The 24,332-nt window shown below is 37.3% G+C and overlaps 1 protein-coding gene across 1 annotated transcript in view; it reads left to right on the forward strand.

Annotated features, from left to right (window-relative positions):
* Positions 1-24,332, forward strand: part of SOX5 (SRY-box 5) — a 393,207-nt gene that overhangs the window by 251,282 nt on the left and 117,593 nt on the right. Inside the window, exon 8 of the mRNA XM_006090652.3 lies at positions 12,947-13,067. Within this exon, the coding sequence (XP_006090714.1) occupies positions 12,947-13,067 (121 nt within the window). The remainder of the gene's footprint in view (positions 1-12,946; positions 13,068-24,332) is intronic.

A 24,332-nucleotide genomic window follows, 5' to 3' on the forward strand; every position in this document is an offset into this window, starting at 1 on the left:
CCAGACTAAAAGAAATCAGGAATATAAGGGTCATTTTAGGGTCCTGGCATTTTCTACCCTCATAGTAATTGTGCCAGGGTTTTCTCTTATTTCATTTCTCATAATGACCATCCAGCTGTCCTTACCTTTGCTAAACTCCCTTCCTTAATCTCTATCTCTCTCATTTTTAAGATATGACATTGCCTACATCATTGAGAACATTTCTCCCATCAGGCCTGATTTTTCTTACCTTCTCATTTCCCCTAAAACATATTTGCTCATATCACTTATATAGCTCCGTTCCTCTGGTCCCAAGGATGAGATGTCATTCCCATTCAAAACTAGTCTCTGTACCCCTGGCTTGCCTTTCAGTCTCCTCTGAAAGTTTTGGTTCACCACTTAGTTTCTCTCTTTCCTACATTAAAAAATTTCAACTTATGTTTGCTCCTTTTAGCCAATAAATATGCTCAAAAGTCTGCTACCTAAATAAAGCCTATGTATCCCAGGCAGCTGCTTTCTAATGTCTCCTAACTCTCACCCAGCCTTCTCTGAGGAATAGTCTACATCTGCTTTCTCCTTTTTCGTGCTTGTCATTCAGTCCTCAACCTTTTGCAATATGGTTCCTACCCTCTGCTCTAATGGAATCGCTTTTGTTAGAATCATAACTATCTTATAATTAACAATTTCACAAGATTATTTTTATCTGAATTACTGTTTCTGCTACATTTTTTACTATTAGTCACTACTTCAATATTGAAATCCCTTTGTTGGTTTTAATTGACACTATAATCATGACTTTCTTTATTTCTATCTTACTTTGCTCTTCATAGATTCTTTCTCTGCACTTTGTTCAATTATTATTGTAACCCTGATGATTTTGAGCTGTCTCATTCAGATCCTCTCTAGATTATCGACTTCACAGTCATCAATGAATGACTCCCCAAACCATACCCTCTAAAAATCTCTTCAGACTGGAGTGTCCATCTGCTAGTAACATAAATCCAATGGAATATTATTTAGTCACCTCATATACATCATATTGCAAAACAATTTCATTATCTTTCCATGAAAGCTATTTCTACCTCTCTATGCTTTGTTTTTCTTTTATACTTGTATAAATCTATATATATAAAAGGCTAATATGTTAAGTGTCCCTCCCACTGTCCGACCAGTCTCTAAGATGCGCACTGACCACCAGGGGGCAGACGCTCAATGCAGGAGCTGCCGAGCTGCAATGACTTGGCAGCGGCAATTCTCGTGTGACACACCCTGAAACCAGGGAGGAGGGAGCCCGATTCCTTGTGGGGCTGTGTGACTCCACCTTCGGCTATGGGTTATGTTGTTGCTGGGGCACTGTCAGCCCTGAATCTGGTTTACTGCTCACTTGCATTTGTGTTCCACACCCTGTAAGACAGCTTTGTAGAGTGCCCTCTCATACTCCAGGACCCCACAGGGGATGTCAGAGAGCCGGTTTTGGCTCAATACCCACAGGCCAGGCCGAGGCACCTGACGGAGGGACCACATTCACTCTGCAGATGCTGGGGAGGGACCACAGGAGGTTGGCTCCAAGGCAAGTCTGGCCCATCTAGCCCAGTCCCGCCCCACTGGCCACCTTCTAATTAATTTAGTTTCAATGTGCATGAATCTGTGCACTGGGTCACTAGTGATTACATAAACTAGATACCTGAGAGTTATCTTTGAGTCTGTCCCATTCTTTATCTCCAAGTTTTCAACGTATACATATGTTAAAATATTGATATATACAAGGGTGGGGAAAATTAGGGTTATAGTTATGAGTACTTGAGTTCATTCTCGTATTTGTATTATTTACTTGCATTACAAATGTAAACCTACTTTTGCCCACCCCTGGCTATCTTCTATAATAATAAAAGCATAATATGCTAATTAGACCAGACAGCCAATGATCGACTAGATGACCTTCCAAACAAAGCAGCAGTGGTGAGGGCTGAGGCAGAGGTGGTTAGAGGTGATCAGGTATGCAGGCGAGCAGTTAGGGTTTATCAGGCAGGCAGGCAAAGTGCTTAGGAGCAATCAGACAGGCAGGTGAGTGGTTAGGGGCGATGAGGCAGGCAGGTGATCAGTTAGGGGTGATCAGGCAGGCAGGCAAGCGGTTCGGGATTATCAGGCAGGCAGAGGGGTTAGGGGCGATAAGGCAGGCAGGCAAAGGCGGTTAGGCATGATGAGGCAGGCAGGCAATTGGTTATGGTTAATCAGGTAGGCAGGCAAGCAGTTAGGGACAATGAGGCAGGCAGAGGGGTTAGGGGCGATAAGGCAGTCAGGCAGAGGGGTTAGGGGTGATAAGGCCGGCAGGCGAGCGGTTAGGAGCCAGCGGTCCTGGATTTCGAGAGGGATGTCTGACTGCCAGTTTAGGCCTGAAACCAGCAGTCAGACATCCCCCAGGGGGTCCCTGGTTGTGAGAGGGTGCAGGCCGGACTGAGTCCCCCCCCCCCCCCCGCATGAATGCCATGAACCGGGCCTCTAGTATTTATATATATGTACAGAGGTATCTCATATACCCTCACATATATAGCCTCCCCCATCATCAGTGTTCCACATATTTACCCTAAATATTTTTTGGCTTTTTCTTCTTATTTATAAACCCTTCTATTACTGATTAAGCTCTCATAATCTATTGCTTAGTTAACTGTATTAACCTCCTACCACATCTCTATGCTTGGCCTATCAAATCTTTTCTCCAGGTACTCATCAGAGTAGTCTACCTAAGCCATTTTAAATCCTCCAGTGGATCCCCAGAGCCTACAAGGGGAATCTCAAGTTTCTCATGCTGATATTCACACTGATTCAGGCAGACTTTCTCACCACTGGTTCCCGCTTACATTTTTTGTCATTCTAGATTATTGGTGGTGTTCCCTTCACATGATGATTTTTCTCATGCCTTCTCCTCTTAGAATCCTTTTCTCACACTCCCATCTCTTTGCCTGGCTAACTCCTACTTATCTATCCATCTCTATACCTGCTATACCTGTCTCCATGAGGCCTGCCTGGCTATGTTAGGAGTCCCTTGTCTGTGTTCCATAGTGTGTTATACAAGTCTATTTTGTTGAATTAACAGCAGTGTGACTGTCCATTTGCCGCACCAGCACCAGCATTAGTTCCTAGAGAGCAGGCATTGTATGTGACTTCACCTTTGTATCCCTAGTTACCAAAAAAGTACACTTCTGCTTAATAAAAATATTGATTGAATAAATAAATAACCAGACCCATGCAATTGAAAGGTAAATTAATAATCTCAAACATCTATTTAAGGGTTTTGCAATAGAGAATTTACACAAATATAAAAATTTAACTATGAATAATTAATAACTTTTATTTGTTTTTTACAAGTGTGATAATGTGTTTGGCTTGTGTTGGATTCTTAAGATTTTAGAGGGCAAATCTACATGTAGTATTTATGTGGTAGAATTATAAAAAGTGTTAAAACATAATATTTTATCTTAAAGTTAAAACAATATAGGAGGTAGCCTCTTGAATTTTAATGTGTTATTCTAACTTGTCAATGTGCCCGCAACCCAGGTACATGCCCTTGACCGGAATCGAACCTGGGACCTTTCAGTCCGCAGGCTGACGCTCTATCCACTGAGCCAAACCGGTTTTGGCATGGATTCTTAAGATTTTAGAGGGCAAATCTACATGCAGTATTTATGTGGTAGAATTATAAAAAGTGTTAAAACATAATATTTTATCTTAAAGTTAAAACAATATAGGAGGTAGCCTCTTGAATTTTAATGTGTTATTCTAACTTGTCAATAACATGCCCCCTAACAAAAAGACTAACATTTTGTGATGAAAGTACTTTACTGAAACGTAATTATAAATGTCACACATTTTAAAACTTAAGTAGGAGCTTAAATGGAATTTCATTCATTAAGTGAAAGAAAATAAATGAAGTTAATAGTGAAAAGGATTTGGAAATATTCAAAACTGGCAACTATCCTAGCGAATAAAGAGGGGATCATGCAAATTGACTGTCACTACATCACAAAAGACGGCGGTGCCCAGTCCCTCAGCTCCGCCAGAGTCCCCCAGTCCTTTCAGCCCTGCCGGGGGGCGGGGGGTGGCAGGTGCATGGTGTGGCTGGACCCAACCTCAGCCCCCCAGCCGCCCAGGGCCAGCCCAAGGCACAGGCAAGCCTCAGATGTTGGCTGTTCAGCTGACGCCCGAGGCGCAGGCAAGCCTTGGATGTCAGCTGCCCAGTTGCCCAGGGCCACCTGAGGCTCAGGTAACCAGGACCAGACAAGGCTTGTGCTGCCGGCAGTGGCAGCAGCAGAGGTATTGATGGGGGCATCGCCTTCCCCTTATCGCCGGGTCACCTCCCGCCCCTGAGGGCTCCTGGACTGTGAGAGGGGGCTGGCCGGGCTGAGGGACCCCCCTCTAGTGCATGAATTTTCATGCACCAGGCCTCTAGTGTAACAATGAATAATTAACTCTATAACTAAAGTAGTTTTAGAATTTATCCAGAAAACATTATACTGTTTTGATGTAATGTGGCCTTTTCTCCCAATGAGTGGCTAAATTTTGGCAGCAGTGACCTGAACATTAATTAAGATGTAGAAATAATACAGTTGCTGCTCATTATTTGCACTATTTATTTTCTACAAAGTTGCCATGAACAATGAGTTTGTGAATACTAAACAGTTGCCCCTGGGAGAGATATACAGAGTTAAGTTACTGAAAGCCTTTGGTCACATCATTTTCACCAACTGATCAAAACATAACCTTATTTTATTTATGTTTATGTTTAAAGACACTTCATTTTTATTATTGACTCTAAATGCATTTTTTATCTTTTATAGTTGACATACAATAATATATTAGTTTCAGGTGTAAACCCCAGTGATTAGACATTACATAACTTAAGTGATTATCCTTATAAATCTTGCAATCTTCTGACACCATACCTAGATATTAAGAATATTATTGACTATATTCCCTATGCTGTACTTTGCATCCTGTGACTATTCTGTAACAACCAATTTGTACTTCTTAATCCCTTCACCTTTTTTACCCATTCCCCCCAAAATTCCTCCCATCTGGAAACCATCAAAACTTTCTCTATATCTATGAGTCTGTTTCTATGCTACTTGTTCGTTTATTTTGTGTTTTAGATTACTTGTTGATAGATATGTATTTATTGCCATTTTATTATTCATATTTTTTACCTTCTTCTTCTTAAAGAAGACCCTTTAACTTTTCACATAATATTGGTTTGGTGGTGATGAACTCCTTTAGCTTTTTCTTTTTTTCAAATATATTTTATTGATTTTCTACAGAGAGGAAGGGAGAGGGATAGAGAGATAGAAACATCGATGAGAGAGAAACATCGATCAGCTGCCTCCTGCACACCTCCCACTGGGGATGTGCCCACAACCAAGGCACATGCCCTTGACTGGAATCAAACCTGGAACCCTTCAGTCCACAGGCCGATGCTTTATCCACTGAGCCAAACCGGTCAGGGCCTGTAGCTTTTTCTTGTCTTGGAAACTCTTTATCTGTCCTTCAATTCTAAATTATAGCTCTGCGATCTTGGTTGTAGGTCCTTGCTTTTCATCACACTGAATATTTCTTGCCAATTCCTTCTGACCTGCAAAGTTTCTGAGAAATCAGCTGACAGTCTTGTGGGAGTTCCCTTGTAGGTAATTAACTGCTCTTCTCTTGCTGCTTTTAAAATTCTCTTTTGTCTTTAATCTTTTGTATTTTAATTATGATGTGTCTTGGTGTGGGCCTTTTTGGGTTCATCTTGTTTGGGACTCTCTGCAATACCTGGAATTTTATGTCTATTTCCTTTACCAAGTTAGGGATATTTTCTGTCATTATTTTTTCAAATAGGTTGCTGTTTCCAGTGCCTTTCCATACAAATTGCCTGTCTTGGCTCATGCCTCAGATTTTCCTAAAATTTTTCATACAAGCAGCATCTGGTGTTAGTGTGCTCCATACTTCTCACTAAGTGGCTCCAGGCCCAGCATTAGCAGCAGCCAGCCGTGGTTCACAGTTTGGCCTCCACCTGGGTACCTCCAAGCCCAGCACAAGTAGCAGCCATCTACAGATCACTTTGTAGCTCATGCCGGGTGGCCCTGTGCAGAAAACAGGCAGTGGCTGACCTTGGCCTATAGATACTCCAGGAGGCCCCAGAGTCAGCACACCCAGTAGATAGGTTCACCCTGTTGAAGCACCACTACCCGACCATCTTCACAAGTGACACATTCAAGGGGCAGATGCAGCAGGCACCAGAACCCCGCTGACATAAGTCCTCCTCTGCAGGGACAGCCCTTGCACAGCTGATCCTCCATAGTGGTCAGAAGTTGGTGGTCACAGCCAGTCCTTGCAGCTGATTGTCCTGGAGAAAAATCCTTTCCACGGACATGCCAACAGCCGTCAAGACTCAACTATAAGAAGAGGGTGCACACAACCCATACATACCTTGAATGTCCAGCTTGAGTGATAGAGAGGCTGTTCAACTGGACCCTACAGGACACTTACTACATTAGGCCATTCTACCAAGCCTGGGAGAGGTAGCACCTCTACCTAAATATAAAAACAAACACAGGGAGGCTGCCAAAGTGAGGAGACAAAGAAACATGACCCAAATGAAAGAACAGAACAAAATCCATAAAAAGAATTAAACAAAATGGAGATAACAACCTACTAGATGCAGAGTTCAAAAATCCTGTTTATAAGGATGCTAACTGAACTTATTGAGATAGCATAGAAAAGGACCAGTACAAATGGAGGATAGACTACCTGGCCAGTGTGGTGTGGTGGATTTTGTGTTGTCTTGTGCACCAATAGATCATTGGTTCGCTTTCTGGTCAGGGCATATGCCCAGGTGGCTGATTCAATCCCCTGTTGGGGTGCGTGTGGGAGCAACTGATCAATGTTTCTTACATCAATCTTTCTCCCTCTATCCCTCTCTCTTTCTCTCTGTCTAAAAATCAATAAATGCATTTTTTAAAAATGAGGGATACACTAACTGAAATGATGAATAATTTACAGGGAATCAACAGTACAGTAGATGAAGCCAAGAATCAAATCAGCTGTTTGGAATATAAGGTAGCAAAAATACCCAATCAGAATAACCAAAAGAAAAATTATTCTTAGAGCATTTTATTCATTTTTTCAAGGTTGAATTCCAACTTTATTTTTTTAATTTATCTGTTTTGTTGAAAGTATTACAGATGTCCCCTTTTTATGCATTTTAAACAGTGAAATTGCCAACAAGATTTCTTGCTACTTTGAGCAAGTCTGTGAGTGACTGCAAAAGCACTGATACAATACGTTTTATGGGAGTACAAGTAAATTTTAATGAGAAGGCAAATTTTCAAATACAAAATCTACAGATTATGAGATCAACTGTATTTTTACATGTTTCTGGTTGCATGTGTGGATTACGTTTCAGTTACATAGGAATTTAACCACACATTTTGGATTATATTTACTACATACTTTATTTTCAATATCACTGCAATGCTTTATAATCTGTTCTATGATATGCTAAAGAAAACCCATCATTGGGACTATGGAATTAGGCTGATTTTCTGTTATAATTCCTTTGTCATTCCTAGGTCCTTCCAACCTACTCCTCTCCCTTCTACATTTTCTATTATGTGAAAGAGACTAGATTAAGAGTCAAATGGTGTGGTTTCAGTGTCCACTTTGCTCTTACCTAAGTGTGGGTTCTTAAACAATTTATATGGCCAAACTAAGTCTTATGTTCTTATTAGTACAGTGAAGGTGTTGTGCTAGATAATATCTAGGACCTTTCTCAGCCTTAAAATTCTGTTATTCCACATATGTGGATCTTGGAAATTGTATATATTAAAACAAATTATAAATGCTAAGGAAAAATTATTTCAATAATTATAATAAGGTCAAAGTTGAGAATACACACATTTTTAAAAGCCCTAGAATTATTTTATTTTTATTTTTTATTGTTGAGAGTATTACAAATATTCCCAATTTTCTCCCCTTTGCACCCCCCTCCACCCAGCTCCTGCCCCACCACAGGCCTTCACCTCACTATTATATGTGTCCATGGCTATGCATATGAGTTCTTTGGTTAATCTCTTCTCATACCCCCTCTCCCTTTCCCACTGAGATCTGTCGGTCTGTTCCATGTTTCCATGTCTCTGGACCAATTTTGTTCATCAGTTTGTTCTTTCAAATACTAACATTGTTAGCTGAAAGAAACATTATAATATATATATATGGCTAATATGCTAAGTGTCCGACTATCCAACCAGTTGCTATGATGCACACTGACCACCAGGGGGCAGATGCTCAACGCAGGAGCTGCTGTGATGCACACAGAGAAATGGCACTGTGGACCTGGTGCCCACAAAGCAACACTCAGCTTCCCTCAAGTGGGACACAGGCCTCGCCACCATCCTGGAGTAACAGCCCGCCAAAGCATAGCCAATGCTGCTGAGACCCCATGGTGCAAAATGCAGCCCACAGCCCAGCCCAGAAATCGTCACTGTGGGTGCCAGGTAATGATGTCACATAGCAACGCCCAGCTTCCTATCCCTAGCAATTAGCCTCCTTGGAGTTTCTTCAGCCCAGGAACAGGACTTGCTTTATAGACAGGTGCAAACATTTCACACTTTAACCAAATGTCTGTGAAGTGTTTTTCCCATGCCTCATCTCATTTGATCCTCACAGAAGTCCTGGAATAGGTAGATAGGAGACTCAGAATCCTATTTTCTTTCCATTAGCTATAAAACAGAGATTTAGAAAATTTAGAAACTTGACCTGACTGAAAAGAAGTATGAAATGGTGGACTTTGAAAATGATTTCAGGTTTTCTCACTGTGCAGAATATAGTCAAACACTGCTGCAGTTAAATATTTTACCCTTTGTTCTCCCTGCGTGATCTACAATATATCTGCTTTGTGTTGATATTTACTGCTGTGTTGCTGACAATTACCTGAAAGAGAAGTTGGGGTGCTTCACTGAGCTGGAAAAAGTTTAGCTACATCAGAAATCAGGTCTAATTAAGCAAGTTTATTCTCTATATATAAAAGGCTAAGTTGACTCATGCCTGTGTGACATATATAAAGCTCTCACTGGCACCAATCGCACACATGTGTTTTGATCTGTCATTGTCGATCATGAATTTGGTTGACACTTCTATTATAGAGAAAAGGAAAATAGTGATTTTAAAATATTTTTCTAATTAATTTCCTTTCAATGTGCACGAATTCGTGCACCGGGCCACTAGTTGGACTATAAATGAATTATCTGATAAAAACCGTCCTACACAGATAGGCTTATGTACACACAATGACCAGTTAAATAATAACACAATCCATTTAAAATATAAATAAGATATTTTTTAAATCTTAAAAATAAAATTACCTAGAAAACTATAAGAATTATATGAAGCAAGAAAAGAGTTAAATAAATTGAAAGATATAATCTGCTGTTAGCCATCAAACCATAAGGTTAATGAATCCAAATAGAAATTTCGTATTCTAAAATTACTGTGGAAAAATAAATGTCATAAAAGCCAAGTTATATTTGAAAAAGAAAATAATAATCCTGGAATACTTTTATTAAAACACACTGTAAAGCTATAATAATTAAAACATCATGTTACTAGACCATAATAGGCAGGAATTACAGAAGTATGTAATAAATTTCTAATATTTCTGGATAACTTTTTTATTTCTTTATGCATGGGTAATTCCAAAAGTCATGGACATATCATAATGTATAAGACCATTTTTCTATAACAAGAATGGGAGCACAAATAGTTGGCACCTTATTCTTCTTGATGAAATTGAAATCCTTTGTGGTCATTAAATAACCTTTTTGTCCACAAGCCTTTTTTGAACATTTGGAGTTGGCTCATGAAGATATAATGAGAAAGATAGGACTATATAATTAATTCTTCTTTTTTATTTATGAATTATCAATGCACAAATAGTTTACCTCTTGTTTTGAGCTCTGAAGGTATAATAATAAAGTTACAACCTCTTTCCTTTTTAAGCTCATAGGTCATAAGGGAAACTCAGGTTATGTAAGTAACTATTATTCAATACAGTAAGTATTACATTAACTTTATGAGGTTAAAAGAAGTAACAGTTCTTTCTGCCTGGAAATTGGCACCATAAGAAAGAAGTGCTTCACAGGCAAAGACATTATGTAGATCTCAAAAAACTTTGAAAAAATAAGTAGAATTTTGCCAAGAAGAAAAGGAAAAGAGAAATCACTCAAAACAGAGAAGAAAATACTTTTGAATCCATTCAAGCATGGAAAAACACCGAATATGCAAGGAACTCTTCATGATCCATTGAGGCAAGAGGACAGCATATCTGAAGGAGGGCAGCAGAAATGCCTAGGAAGGTAAACAGAGGACAGATAGTGAAGAAAGGAGTACCAGGCTGAGGGATTTGGTCATTACTTTCTAAAGCATCCAAGTTTCTTTCTTTTGTTGTTGTTGTTTTTACAAGAAGGGCATGTAAAATACAGATACAAGACTCACTCAGAAGGAATTCTGTGAGGAATATAGTTTAATATCTGGTCTATCCTGTGGGCACCAGCACCTATAAAAGTCAGGCAGAGGCTCCCTTTTAACTAATTATGTATGTGAAGGCAAAAATGAAGAAAACAAAAAAATGTGTTGACAGTGACTGAAAGCATTCTTTAAGACAGCGCTTCTCAAGTGTGGATGCACATTGAAGTCATCAGGGGAACATGAAAAAATGCTGATGGCTGGGTCTTACCCCTGATTCAGACTTAGTTGGTCTGGGAAGCAGTCTGAGCACAGAGGATTTTTCAGAGCTTGCCTGGTGATACTCATATACATTCAAGTTTGAGAACTACTGCACTAAGAGAAAAAACTATTCTTCCTGCAATTCTGTAGTAGTTATTTTTCTCAAATGTGTGCATGTTTCATTTTAAGTTTCTTTCTTCTTCCCTCTAAAATTCTCTTTTTAAATTTATGATATATCATATAACCAATATTGTCTTAGAAAGGAAGAGAAATACTATATAAAATATAACTTAGAAACAATGAAATATAAAGGATATAGAGTTGCTGGTGATAATCCTTAACCAATGTGGCTGGTTTCTTGTTTGTCTCTGCGTGTTATTCTGGTCAGCATTCTCTGCTGACACTGAACTGGCCCCCATACTGTTTTGCCTTCCAATGTCCATCCCTTGTTTTAAGCCACTTATTCCTACATTCTTGTTCAATCTGCAGGTTCTAATTTTTTTTGAGTCTTTAGTCAATTATTTTTCATTGATTTCTACATAAAGTTTATCTCTTCTCCAGAACATTCAAAAAACTGTTGGCTGTAGTTTTACTAAAAAGGTATGACAGTGGCGGGTTTAAAATTCTATTGGCTAGAAGAAATAATTTCCAATTTGGAGTCATTGCTGAAAACAGATGTCTCATTCTTATAGTGCTCATATCTCTCTCATCTCTCCCACTCTCCCGTTCTCTCCCTCACTTCCTCCCTCCCTCCCCCCCCCCTCTCACACATCCTCTCAACCCCAAATGGACACTCACCAATCAAAATCTCAGAAAGAGCTTAGATGTTTATTGTGAAAGATGAAGGAGAAACTGAGGATAGACTTTTAATGTGATAAATGATGAGAACTATAGGAATCATAACTGCCCTAAGAATGTGCAGTGCTACGGAAGAAAGGAAAACAAGTCTGAGAGATATCTCAGAGCTGCTGTTAGGATTAGTGAATGGATGAACTTGTAATTTTTTGGTATAGTTGCTTTACTTTTTACTATTCTTTCCACTGTAATGTAAGCTCCATGGGCATAGGATCTTGGATTATTGTTCACTATTGTATCTCTACTGCCTAGTTCATTTTTCTTCTGCAGAGTATGTGTTTATCAAATATTTTCCAAGTAACTGAATTAATGTGGAGCAGTAAGTAAAAATAAAGTGTCAGATGTGTGATTTTCAGCATGATTCTAAATTCTCATTCACATATTCAGTGACAAACACTAAACAATAATCATGTTCACCAGGGAGATCTTGCTTAAATATTTGGAAAGCATATCCTAGGTACTTTAGTTAATGACCACCTCTACATTAGTCACTAATGTGACATAGCTGCAGAAATGACAGCATTAGGTCTGGAAATTCTTGTTCAGTTCAAAGAAGATAGTTATTCCATTGTGCTGTATTATTCATTTACTGATGTGAAATCCATATTCCAAGAGTTATACCAGCTAATTAAGGCGTAGTCCAAAGAAGGCAACCAGAGCAGAGGCTATGTCATTCGCAGCGTGGTTTAAAGCTTGAGAAATGATAGATGAAGAGCAAAGTATGAATAGAGCAGAATTCAAGGGATTGGATTCTAGACCTAGTTTCAATGGCCATGGACAATTAAGTTGTCTTTTGGCTCCAGTAACCTCTTCTATAAAGAAAGGGGAAAGTCTTACTCTCTAAGATTTCTTCCAGCTATTTTATTTAAAAATCATAAATTTTCAATACTATGTGTCAACATGAGAATTGCCTTCAAGTATTGAAGAGCTGCTCACATATAAAATTATACTGGTTTGGTTGGTTTTATTTTAGAAAGTAGAATTATTCCTAAGAGGCAGGATTTACATGAGGAGATTGTAGTTCAACCTAAGGGATTTTTTTTAACCATTATATTAATGCAATGAAAAGAGGCTTGTTGTGTGAAAGTAGTGATGCATGTTCATTCATCACTCTCAAGGCTATCATATAGGGGAATTACTCATCAGGTCAGAAAATGAACTTGATAACACCTTTCAATTATTGTATATTTTGATTCTCCTAAGGTAGTGCCAAAGCAATACTTCAAGCCTAGTGTTCTAACAAGCTTGTATACCAGTATATTGAATTGAATAAATGATTTTCTTTTATCATAAAGTAAGAAGGGTAGATACATGGAGCAGCAAACTTCTTCTCTTTGATCCTCTTTATCATGTTCAGCAGGTTCAAGGTCAACTGCCGCCATTAATGATTCCCGTATTCCCTCCTGATCAACGGACACTGGCTGCAGCTGCCCAGCAAGGATTCCTCCTGCCTCCTGGCTTCAGCTACAAGGCTGGATGTAGTGAGTACCATTGAGTTTTCTCATTTGGGAGTGGGTGGAGGGTATAGCATTAAATTAGGCAATTTAACATTTCTGCCACACCAAGAAATGAGATCACCCATATAGCATATTTATTTTAAAGGGGAAACACATAGAAGGTATTGAAAAGGATTCATGTTGGTCTGTAAAAGAGTTCAGATTATTTCTGTGCTTCTGAAGCCAATATTTACTCTTTAGAATTAAGTTTCATAACTTCTATTTCCAGTGTATTCATAAGATATGAATACTATAATTTTCAGGTTTCATTTATTTTTACATAGGTAAGATAGGAATATGCTTTCCAATAACTTTCCATTGTTGTTGTTTTTTTTAAAGATAAACCCACGTTTTCTAATGTGAATTAGTTGTAGTTGGCCTTCCGTGATCTGTCTCCACCCTATGTTTACAGCTTAATTTTTTCCTAATCTTCTTTTAGTCCCCAGACCAAACTTCTTTCTTAACTCTGGACTGGCATTTTGAGTGTTCACTCTCCTTGATGTTCTAAACCCCTTTTAACTCAGAACAGGGAGAGCTTTCCTGTTAGATCTCTTTTGTCTGGTTCCTTTGGATCTTGGATCTACAGGCGTGGGAAAATATAAGTTTATGTATGATTATATTGTACTAATAATGCAATAATAAATCAATAAATAAAAATACAATAATAAACTCACATACTCATAACTGTACACCTACTTTTTCCCACCCTGTATTTTCTCTTTCCTTTTAATTAAAAGCTCTATGAGAGCAGGTGCTTATATTATTTATTGTTGTATCTAAACTTTTATTATAACATTCAACTATTTATTGAATGATTGTATGAATAATGAATGAGTCCTCTTACAAATACTACAAGGGCATTTTTGCTCTAAGTGATGAGTTACCAAGATAACGGTTTATATTGCTTATTAACTTTACATGCCTGTTATTTTGACTTTTTTTTTACCAAAACCAAAATTGCACATTGTTACATTGTTAGTTTTAGAAACAATCAAATACTTCATTTTTAAAAAATTTACATCACCAAAATGTCAACTATAATGTGTTAAATAAAAATAGTAAGTTCCAAAAAGAGGCTAAATTAATAAGCTAAATACCTTCTAAAACATCGTTACCATGCCTAGAAAGATTATAGGGAAAGCAAGCTTATTGAAATATTTTTCATTGATTAAAGCAGAACACCAATGAAAACAATTAGTGCAATAATATCACTTTAGATATTTATGCAGAATATAATTTTAAAATAACAATAAATTTTCGTTCATTTATATGTTAGTAAATTGTCCCATTAGCATCTTGCTATGCTTCAGTATTTATTACATTTGCAAAACTCTAGCCACTGTTAATAGAAATCAAATCTAAGTTTCCTGTTAAATGATGTTTTGAATTTTCATATTTAGCATTTATGTCTAGTCTTTAAACCTTTCTATATATAATATTGAAGAAATGAAATATAATTTTTCAAATATACAAAGTAATTTGGGATGAGTAATTGTAACTTGAAGTCTAAATAAAAAGTGAACTGAACTCAGGACTATAAAAATTCACTCTTTTATGGTTTTGTGGGTTTTACACTGTGTTTTCACATCTTTTTCCTTTTTCTTTATTTTTTTTTACTTTTGTTTTCTATATTTTAAGATAATGTTCTCACTCTGGATTTTTAATTTATTCATTTAATATTATTTGCCACATCATTCTTTCTTTGTAGATCGATTCATCAAGAAACACCAACTTTTAAAAATAAATAATTAGGGGCTCTATTTACATTTTAAATGTTTAAATTCTAGGAATAATTTAAATTCTAAAAATAGAATGTTAAGTTCTATTGCTACACTAAATTCTGAGATTTTAATCATAAAGATTTTGTACTTTGTTTTCTTTCCATTTTCCTAAGGAACTACTATTCACATTAAGCAAATGTTGCAATATAGTTTTGGTAACCTTGGCTACTAAAATGAAAAAAGACACTTTTAAAAGTCATCAGTTGCCTCAGACTGCACCTGCAATATATACATATAGACTAGTTCTGTTTTCCAAAAAGAAAAATTTTAAGCAACTATAGAAAAAAGTCCCATTAGCAATTATTGTGCTGAAGAGAAAACCACATTGAGTATGAACAATAGCATAACTGTAGGCTTGGAAAAGGTCAAGAACACCTCAGCCTCACTCCCGTTTGACAGAGTTGGCATACTAAATTTGTTCAGTGTGACTGTAACGTGGCATGCAGACATTTTTCCTTTCCTACAATTGTGAGTGTATTAACCATTTGATACTCATACCCGGAGTGCTTGAAGTTATAAAAGTATACCACTTCTGATAAAATAGAGTAAGATCTCCATAGTTGGTGGCAACCTTGAAATGAGCATCATGCCAAACTCTAAAACTAAGAAGCCAATAGCAAAAGAAAGTGGCACCGCTTGTTGACACCCTGGCATGGTGAGTCAGTGGTTTGATTGAGGAGTTGGGTGGAAGCAGTAAGTAGTGCCAACTACTTCCTACCTAGTCACACTGTGGCAAGGAGTAGCGGTAGGGAGAGAAGGCAATCTAACATCTCCTCTCTTCAGTGGGCCTTCATTTTTATTCCTCTCATAGTTGTCAACCACAGTGACTTCTCTGGTTTCAGTTGTTTCGAGTGATATTAATAGTGTCAATGAAAGAGACTGCCTAATCCATCTTGATTTGAGTTCCAAGTAAATGTATACCATTTGTTGGTATCAAAAACTCAAATGTTTTTTATCAATCCATAGAAAGTATTGATGATAAATTTTCCTGTTTAGACTGTGACCTGATAAAATAAATAAAACGAAAACCTATGGAATCTTAAGAAAAAAAAGCTAATATGTTCTCAACAGGGAAGTAATAAAATAAAATTACAGGTCGGGCGACTTAACCATCGTACATTTCGCTAACATCTGTTTCTGAAAATAATATGCTTTTTGTTGGACATAAGGATATTATCCCTTTAAGAAATATAATGGTAGAATCAGAAAAAATAGGGTGGAATATAGCTGTACATCATTAAACAATATAAGAAAAAAATCCCAGTTTTAAATTATATATATGGGCACTAGCTCATTTTAATCCGAAAACAATCATTACAGTCCTGAAATAAACTTGAAAATCTAAACACCAAGGTTCCAATTCTGAATTATAAAATAAGTGGGTCTTCAAATAAATTGGTTCAAGTACACTTTGGGTGGTGAAAGAATCTAAGGACATCATGGATTTGGAATCGTTTTGCCTTATTCTCCTACTTTGATTGTCCTTAGTACAAGTTACTGAGCATCAGCTCCCCCATCTGCAAAATGGATTAATAACACCCATTCTATTAAATCATTAGAGATTGAATAGGATTATATATGAAACAGGGTCTACCACTGTGCCTCTTATTAAATTATTTATAAATGATAAATACTGAGTATAATGCTGGGAAAACACAGATCCTATTTAAAAAAAATAAGATTCTTTTCTAAAACCCCACCCAGCAATTAATTGCATTTTATATCCTATCTGGGATCACATTCATTCTACCACACCTGCCTGAAGCTTCCTCTAACTAGGAAAACTTAATTGTTTAGAGAAAAGTATTATAGTGCTGATGGAAACACTTATGTCATGTAGATATAACCTTAACCTGAACTGTCTTCATTATAATCACTAACTTTTAATCTTTTCTATTGTCATTTTCCACTTGTCTATCAGAGCTCAAGTTGGAGAAGATCATGTGATTAAAAAAATGTATGGAATCATTGTTTTGGTTGCAGGAAACTAGAAATGTATTCACAATACTCATTCTGCATTCTAACACATTGATTAATGTTTCAGAAATGTGCTAAATAAAATGGCCACATAAAGTTACTGATTGAAATATTTAATTGCCTTATGAGATTAGCTTAAATAAATAGAAGTCGATGAGCCAAGCTTAATAAACTTAAAATATGTTGTATTTACTCTTCATCGCTTTTCTGAACAGTATTTCCGCTTTCAATAAAAAAGGAAACACTCAGTTAATTAATTCCTCATACGCCACAATAAAATTAATGTTTAGGAGTTAAATACCATAAACTTCCTCAGGCATATTTGCTGATGTGTTCCTGTTTTCAGCTAATGTCACATGTTTCATTGTTTAATGGAGCTATCATGTGGGTCCTATTATATCTCTCTGCGGAAAGGGTCCATGTGTCTGGCATTTTAGGAGGCTGCATGCTAATTTCTGGTAACCGCGTCAGCTGACACACAGGTCACCGGCAGTCAGTGCTGAAACAATCGCCACATCACAAGCTAAACACCACTGACATGGTACATCTTTATCAAACTGACCAGATAGGAAACATGTGTTGTCAGGTTTGCATAATGTAGGTTCTGGGTAAGCAAGCAGAGAGAAGAGGTTGTAATCATAGCTCAGGCTTCTGTGTGTGTGTGTGTGCATGAGAATTATTGTTGACCAGCTCTTCCCTTATCCCACCCCCAACCCCCCATCTTATAAATCAGACTTTGGGCACCCCTGACTTAGTTATAAATATGTATATTTTAATTTTATATTTCCTTTTTTTCATTTTTATTTTTTCAATTGCAGTTTACATGTAATATTATTTTGTATTAGTTTCAGGTGTACAGCATAGTTGTTAAATAACCATATACTTTACAAAGTGTTCCCCCCGATATTTTTAGTACCCACCTAACACCATATTGCAATATTAATGACTATATTTCCTATGCTGCACTTTACATCCCATGACTATTTTGTAACTACCAACCTGTACTTCTCAATCCCTTCACCTCTTTCAACCAGTCCCCCAACTCCCATCCCTTCTGGCAACCATCAGTCTGTTTTCTGTATAAATATTTATATTGTTACAGGATTGCTTTGGTACCTGAACAGCCAATCATTTAAATTCCCATCTGAAGGAAGTTAGATTGATGGATTAAGAATATGAAATGATTAAAAAGTAAAAAGAACTGAGTATATAAAACATTCTAGGGTGACATTCTATATGGTGACAGCCACCTTCCAGTTCTCATAGGAGAAATGTTTCTAGGTCAGTAAAACATGTTTTTTTTGCTAAAATAGAATCAAAATAATTTTACAAGTTTCATCACTAAGAAAGGGGCGATAGATATATATGTCTTTATTGTGACAAAGTATCATAACATGGTATAAAAATAAAAGCTTATATTATTTATAAAACATAGACATAATTTTAAGTATATTACTCTCTGAGGTGATAACTGAGCTCTGTTAATAACCATTATTTGATCTAGTCTCCCACCAACACACAGATGCTGCCACCACACAAAAAAAAGTACACACACAGCAAACAAAAAGCCCTTTCTTTGATAAATTCATCACATTGTATTAGACTGTAACTATATTAATCTTTTAAGCCACGTTATTTGATTTTTAACAGTTAAGAACATAAGAATGCCATTCAATTTTAATATAAACCCATTTAGCTCAGTATTTACATTTTGGCATCATTCTTGTTCTTCACAATGTAAATGTGTTAAATGAAAAGAGTGCTTAGCTAATGACACTAGGAGTTTTCAGTCAAGAGGCCTCAAAATGTGGTATTACCGTATGAATTTGCCCTAGTCCAGCCCCATCCTCAGAATTCTAAGTTCATATTTTTTTTGCCACAGCAAACATGAAATCTCATTTCAGTAGTAGATTCATACTAAGGTCATCAAACTGAAATGTAAGCCAAGAAGAGCAATATATGATTGTATTTGAATAAATGTAACTATTAATGATAACTGGATAACTCTATTCTCCAGTACATGTTCTCTTTCACTATAGAAAACTCCATTAGGAGGCAAACTTCAGCCCTAACTGGTTTGGCTCAGTGGATAGAGTGTCGGTCTGTGGACTGAAGGATCCCGGATTTGATTCCAGTCAAGGACACATGCTGGGGTTGGGGGCTCTATTACCAGTAGGGGGAGTGCAGAAGGCAGCCGATCAATGATTCTCTCTCATCATTGATGTTTCTATCTCTCCCTCCCTCTCCCTTCCTCTCTGAAATCAATAAAAATATGTTAAAAAAAAGAAGGCAAACTTCAGTTATAAGGTTGATAGGGAATGTAGGGAAGTGTAAAAAATATTTAATAGCCGAAACCGGTTTGGCTCAGTGGATAGAGCGTCGGCCTGCGGACTGAAAGGTCCCGGGTTCGATTCTGGTCAAGGGCATGTACCTGGGTTGCGGGCACATCCCCAGTAGGAGATGTGCAGGAGGCGGCTGATCGATGTTTCTCTCTCATCGATGTTTCTGACTCTCTGTCTCTCTCCCTTCCTCTCTGTAGGAAGTCAGTAAAATATATTTAAAGAAGAAAAAAAAATATTTAATAAAGCAGGTTAAGATAGCATTTTGCCTCTAACTCTACAATCCTATCTAATAAAAGAGAAACATGGTAATTAGCCATACATCCGCTACCCTTCCCATTGGCTAATCAGGGCGATATGCAAATGAGGCAAGATGGCGGCCGGCAGCCATGCACTAAAGCGAACAGGGAGGCTTGGTTGCTCCAGTGACTGCAGACTCCAATGTTCCCCGCCTGACTTGCTGGCCTCTCAGCTGCAACTCTAAGCAACTATGTTGCAAATATAGAAGCTAAACAAAACCCCAGAAACCTGCTTTATTCAGCGGGGCTTCAGCCAGCCAGACCGCAACATTGTATCAAATACAGAAGGTAAACAAAGGCCAGAAATCTGCTTTCAGCAGCGAGGCCTCAGAGCTAAAGCTGGCCCAGAATAAAAAAAAGAAAAAAAAGAAAAAAAGGAGCGGATGGGAGCTTCAGTCAATCAACAGCCTGAAAACGGCCCTCAGCTCCTCAGCCAGACTGGCCAGGCACCCCAGTGGGGACCCCCACCCTGATCCAGGACACCCTTAAGGGCAAACCAGCCAGCCCCCACCCGTGCACCAGGCCTCTATTCTATATAGTAAAAGGGTAATATGCCTCCCGGCACCGGGATCAGCGGAGCAGCGAGGCCTCCTGGCACCAGGATCAGCATGACAGGGGGCAGCGACCAAACCCCCTGATCGGCCCTGCTCTGTGGGTGATAGAGGGTGGTGCCCCAACCCCCCCCCCACGGGCCCTGCTCTGTGTGTGACGGGGTACGGAGCCCCAACCCCCTGATCGGCCCTGCTCTGTGCGTGACAGGAGGTGGGGCCGCAACTTCCCTATTGGCCCTGCTCTGTGGGTGACAGGGGGCGGTGCCCCAACCCCCCAATCGGCTGTACTCTGAGCGTGACTAGGGGTGGCATCGCAACCTGATCCACCCTGCTCTGTGCATGACAGGGGGCGGTGCCCCAACTCCCCAATCAGCCCTGCTCTGAGCCTGACCAGGGGCTGCACCTAGGGATTGGGCCTGCCCTCTGCCACCCGGGAGCAGGCCTAAGCCAGCAGGTCCTTATCTCCTGAGGGGTCCCAGACTGCAAGAAGGCACAGGATGGGCTGAGGGATCCCCTCCCCCCCTGAGTGCACAAATTTTTGTGCACCGGGCCTCTAGTAGATACATATTGTCCATGAGGACTGAATAGGTCATGCTCTTGGAATATCATGTGAAATCACATATTGTATTAAGTTTACCTACTGTAAAAGGCCAAAATAATACAAGGTTAAACATGAGAAAAAGAATATTTCTCCCTCACATGGTAGTTCAAGCATTCATTGCTTATTTGGTAATTCCATGCTATTCAGTCCCAGGCTTGTTCTCTCTCTTTAAAAATATATATATTATTATTGATTTCAGATAGGAAAGGAAAGGGAGAAAGAGACACAGAAACATCAATGATGATAGATCATTGATTGGCTGCCTCCTGCATGCCCCACACTGGGGATTTTGCCCGAAACCCAGGCATATACCCTGACAAGGAATCAAACCATGACCTCCTGTTTCACAGATCGACACTCACCCACTGATCCACACCAATCAGGCGGCTTGTTTTCTACAATTTTGGCTTCCATGTCATTGTCTTAGATACCTTCTCCAGCTACAATATTCCCATTCCAGTCAGTGGAAAGTGCAGAAGCAGGGAGTACTATAGCTACGTATTAAAGAGTACTATTTCCCTGATTTATTTTGGCTGTTTTTCAAAGAATATATTTAAACATTTCTTAATCCTATTTATATAGTCAGCTCACAATGACCCTTCACATGTTTTATAATATATTAAAGATAGCATTTGCTCACTGCAGCAATCTCAAGTAATGCAGAAGTATAACAGGAACTAAAATTATCTGCCTATACTCATATACTCCTTTAATGGCACTCCCCAGAGGTAATTATTGTTGACAATTTGGCACATATTTTTCCAGAGCTAGATATAGATATAAATATGTATTTATATAAATATGTATATATACCTCTTTATATTTAATTATAAATATGTAAAAGTAGGATATTAGCATATCTGTATGTTATAATCTATATCCTATGATACATATGTATAAAATCATGATATGTACTACATAATTTATAATATATGTGAGAACAAATAGAGTATATTCTATTTATAAATATAAAATATATTGTGGCCATTTTTCTTCTTTTACATGTTTTACACATAAATCACACTGCATCATATTTTATTAAGCTGGATGTTCCATATTTTATTTGTTTCCTACTAATGTACACTTAAATTTGTCTACAATGTTGACAGTTTTAAGTGCTCTTACAATAAACATTTTGCATGCACATATTATCCTCAATATTTGGTATTTCAATTTTGGGCATTTGTCCCTTATTTGACCATTTTTACCTGAGAAAATGCCTCTAAATTCTAACGCTGAGATGGTTAATGGTGGCTTTAAAACGTTCAAAACTGACTCCTCAGAGTTCAGCTATGAATAAGCATCAGTGAGAAGTAACCTGCAACTATTAATTGTCTGAATTTAATAAATTCTTTCAGAAAAAAAATTAAACAAGGTATCAGAAGACCTTGGTAATCCCAACCCCATTTCATATTATTCTATGCCCTTAGGCAAGTCATTTTTCTCTTTGTGCCTTAGCTTTTTATCTTTAAGGTAGCTACACTCATTAGTAATGTCTGCCCAACTCACTTCACAGATTATAAAAATCAGATGGGATGAGTGTATGCATTCTAAAGATGGTAATTATTGTGTAATGTATTTATTATTTATTAAATGTATAAACCCGTTTTGAAAATTTAGAATGTGACAATGAAAAGGATTTCAGGAATGTATTCTAGGTCACTATATTTCTGACCATTCAAGATATTTGCATTATTTGTTTTTCATTTTGGGGGGAAGGGAACATTCCATAACATTTGTTAATTTCTGGAGGTCTAAAATTCACCATCCTTGTAGAAAGCTCTAAGCGAGGACTCATCCCCAATTTATATCCCATAGGCTTATTGTTACAGTGGTTTAGGAAGCTTTCTGTTCTCAAACTGCAGATCACAGACTCTGGCTACACTCCAGGAGGAAGGATGTCTATCAAAAACCCTGATAGACAGAAAAGTAGAAAGGGTCTAGTGTCAAGAAATGAAATGCTTGCTACCCTTAATACTAAAAGTGAAAAATAAAAGAGAAATAGCACTTGATTTGGTGTTAAGTGGCTCCTACAAACACCCTTCCTCCCAATCCCTACTTTCTAATACCTGAAACTTTTTGGATGCTTTTCTCTGTATCACTTCCTTACTCATAAGACACGGATGCAAAATGTAGACATACTAGTCTAATATATACATCTGGATATTGAAGCAGTTCCTTAATTAATGTTTCTCTTTGAGCAGCTTAAAATGAGTTATTATGCAATAGCTTAAATGATGCCTTAGCAATAATGCTGGAATAGAGAAGGAAAAGGAGACTTTTTTGATTCATTGTCACCTTTTCAGGGATGTTTAAATTTCTTAGATAATTAATCCAGGTATTTTTACTGGTACTGGAATTCATTCAATTTATGGGCAAAGATGTAAAGAAATAGTGCTATTATCTTTTATATGTAGAAATGTCTTCCCATTTGGAGAGGTGTTTCTCCAAGAGTTTACTAGCCAACTAGGTAACTATTAAATTAAGTAAGATAAAGTTTTCATATGCTATGCCACATTAAAAGACATAAGTTGGGTTTTTTTGTAAAAATATCTGACTGAAAAATGTGAGCTGTGGCAAATCAGTTAAGAACTACCAATTACCTAAAATATATATTTTAAATACAAGCAGAGGCATGGATACATGGAACAGTCTGACAGCTGTCAGAGGGGAGGGGGAAGGAGGGGACTGGAAAAAATAAAAATATCTTTTAAAGTAGCTGTATAGTCAAACAAAAAATGATTTATTAATTTTAACTTCTCAAATAAAATTCATGTGAAATATGTATATTGATTATTATTTTGTTTACTATAAAATATTAGCATTTCTTATAAAAATTTTAAATAGTAAAGCCATTTTATACTACTTCAACAAATCTATAAAGGCATTATAGATTTTCTGCATTTAGAAACACCTTCACCTTTGCTTGTGTATAACATATTAATTGTTCTGAATCTAAGTTAGGTTCTGCAGATGCTTTAGAAGAATTATAGATTTAACTACCTGAAATGAGGAATAAAGTATCGCTGAATTTATAGCTACAAAAAAAGCAAAGTTCATTTTGTTTGGATTTCCACAAGTCTAAAGTGATTTGAAACAATCACTATGAAGGACTTTGTTTTTATCATTTGTTTTTATATAAAGCATTATTTCTAGTAAACACCTTGACCGTGCTAAGGTGCTTTAATGCCATTATAATAGTGGGTTCTTGATCATGAACAAAAATCATGTTAGGATTTAGAAAATTCATATTATTTATTTTTAATATCCAAGGGGATATGAATTGCTTTTAAAATCAAAATTTACAACAGAGATTAATTATGGAATATTATGAAAGAAGCATTCAATGTATGAAAACATTTTACAGAAGATACTTTATCTTCTCCATGTTCTTATTTCCTCTTATCCTCAAACTCTAGGCCTCTTTTTTTCCTCTTCATTTTCTATTCTACCTTTGTGTTACTGGTAGCTGATCTAAAACACCATTATAGTTCAAAATATATCCTGTACAAAAGCTAATTTATTCCTTATTATTATTACTATTTGCTTACAGTCTGATACTTGTGCTAAAACTTGAGCTTTTTACATAGAAAGAATTGTCTCCTGTGTTTGATATTTGTTAATTTCTGAATTAAACAAATTATTCCTTCATTTATTCATCAACAAACATTTTAACAAACTGTATAATATATTTAACAGAAC

The sequence above is a fragment of the Myotis lucifugus genome, unplaced genomic scaffold, assembly GCF_000147115.1.
Source record: "Myotis lucifugus unplaced genomic scaffold, Myoluc2.0 scaffold_78, whole genome shotgun sequence".
Lineage (NCBI taxonomy): Eukaryota > Metazoa > Chordata > Mammalia > Chiroptera > Vespertilionidae > Myotis > Myotis lucifugus.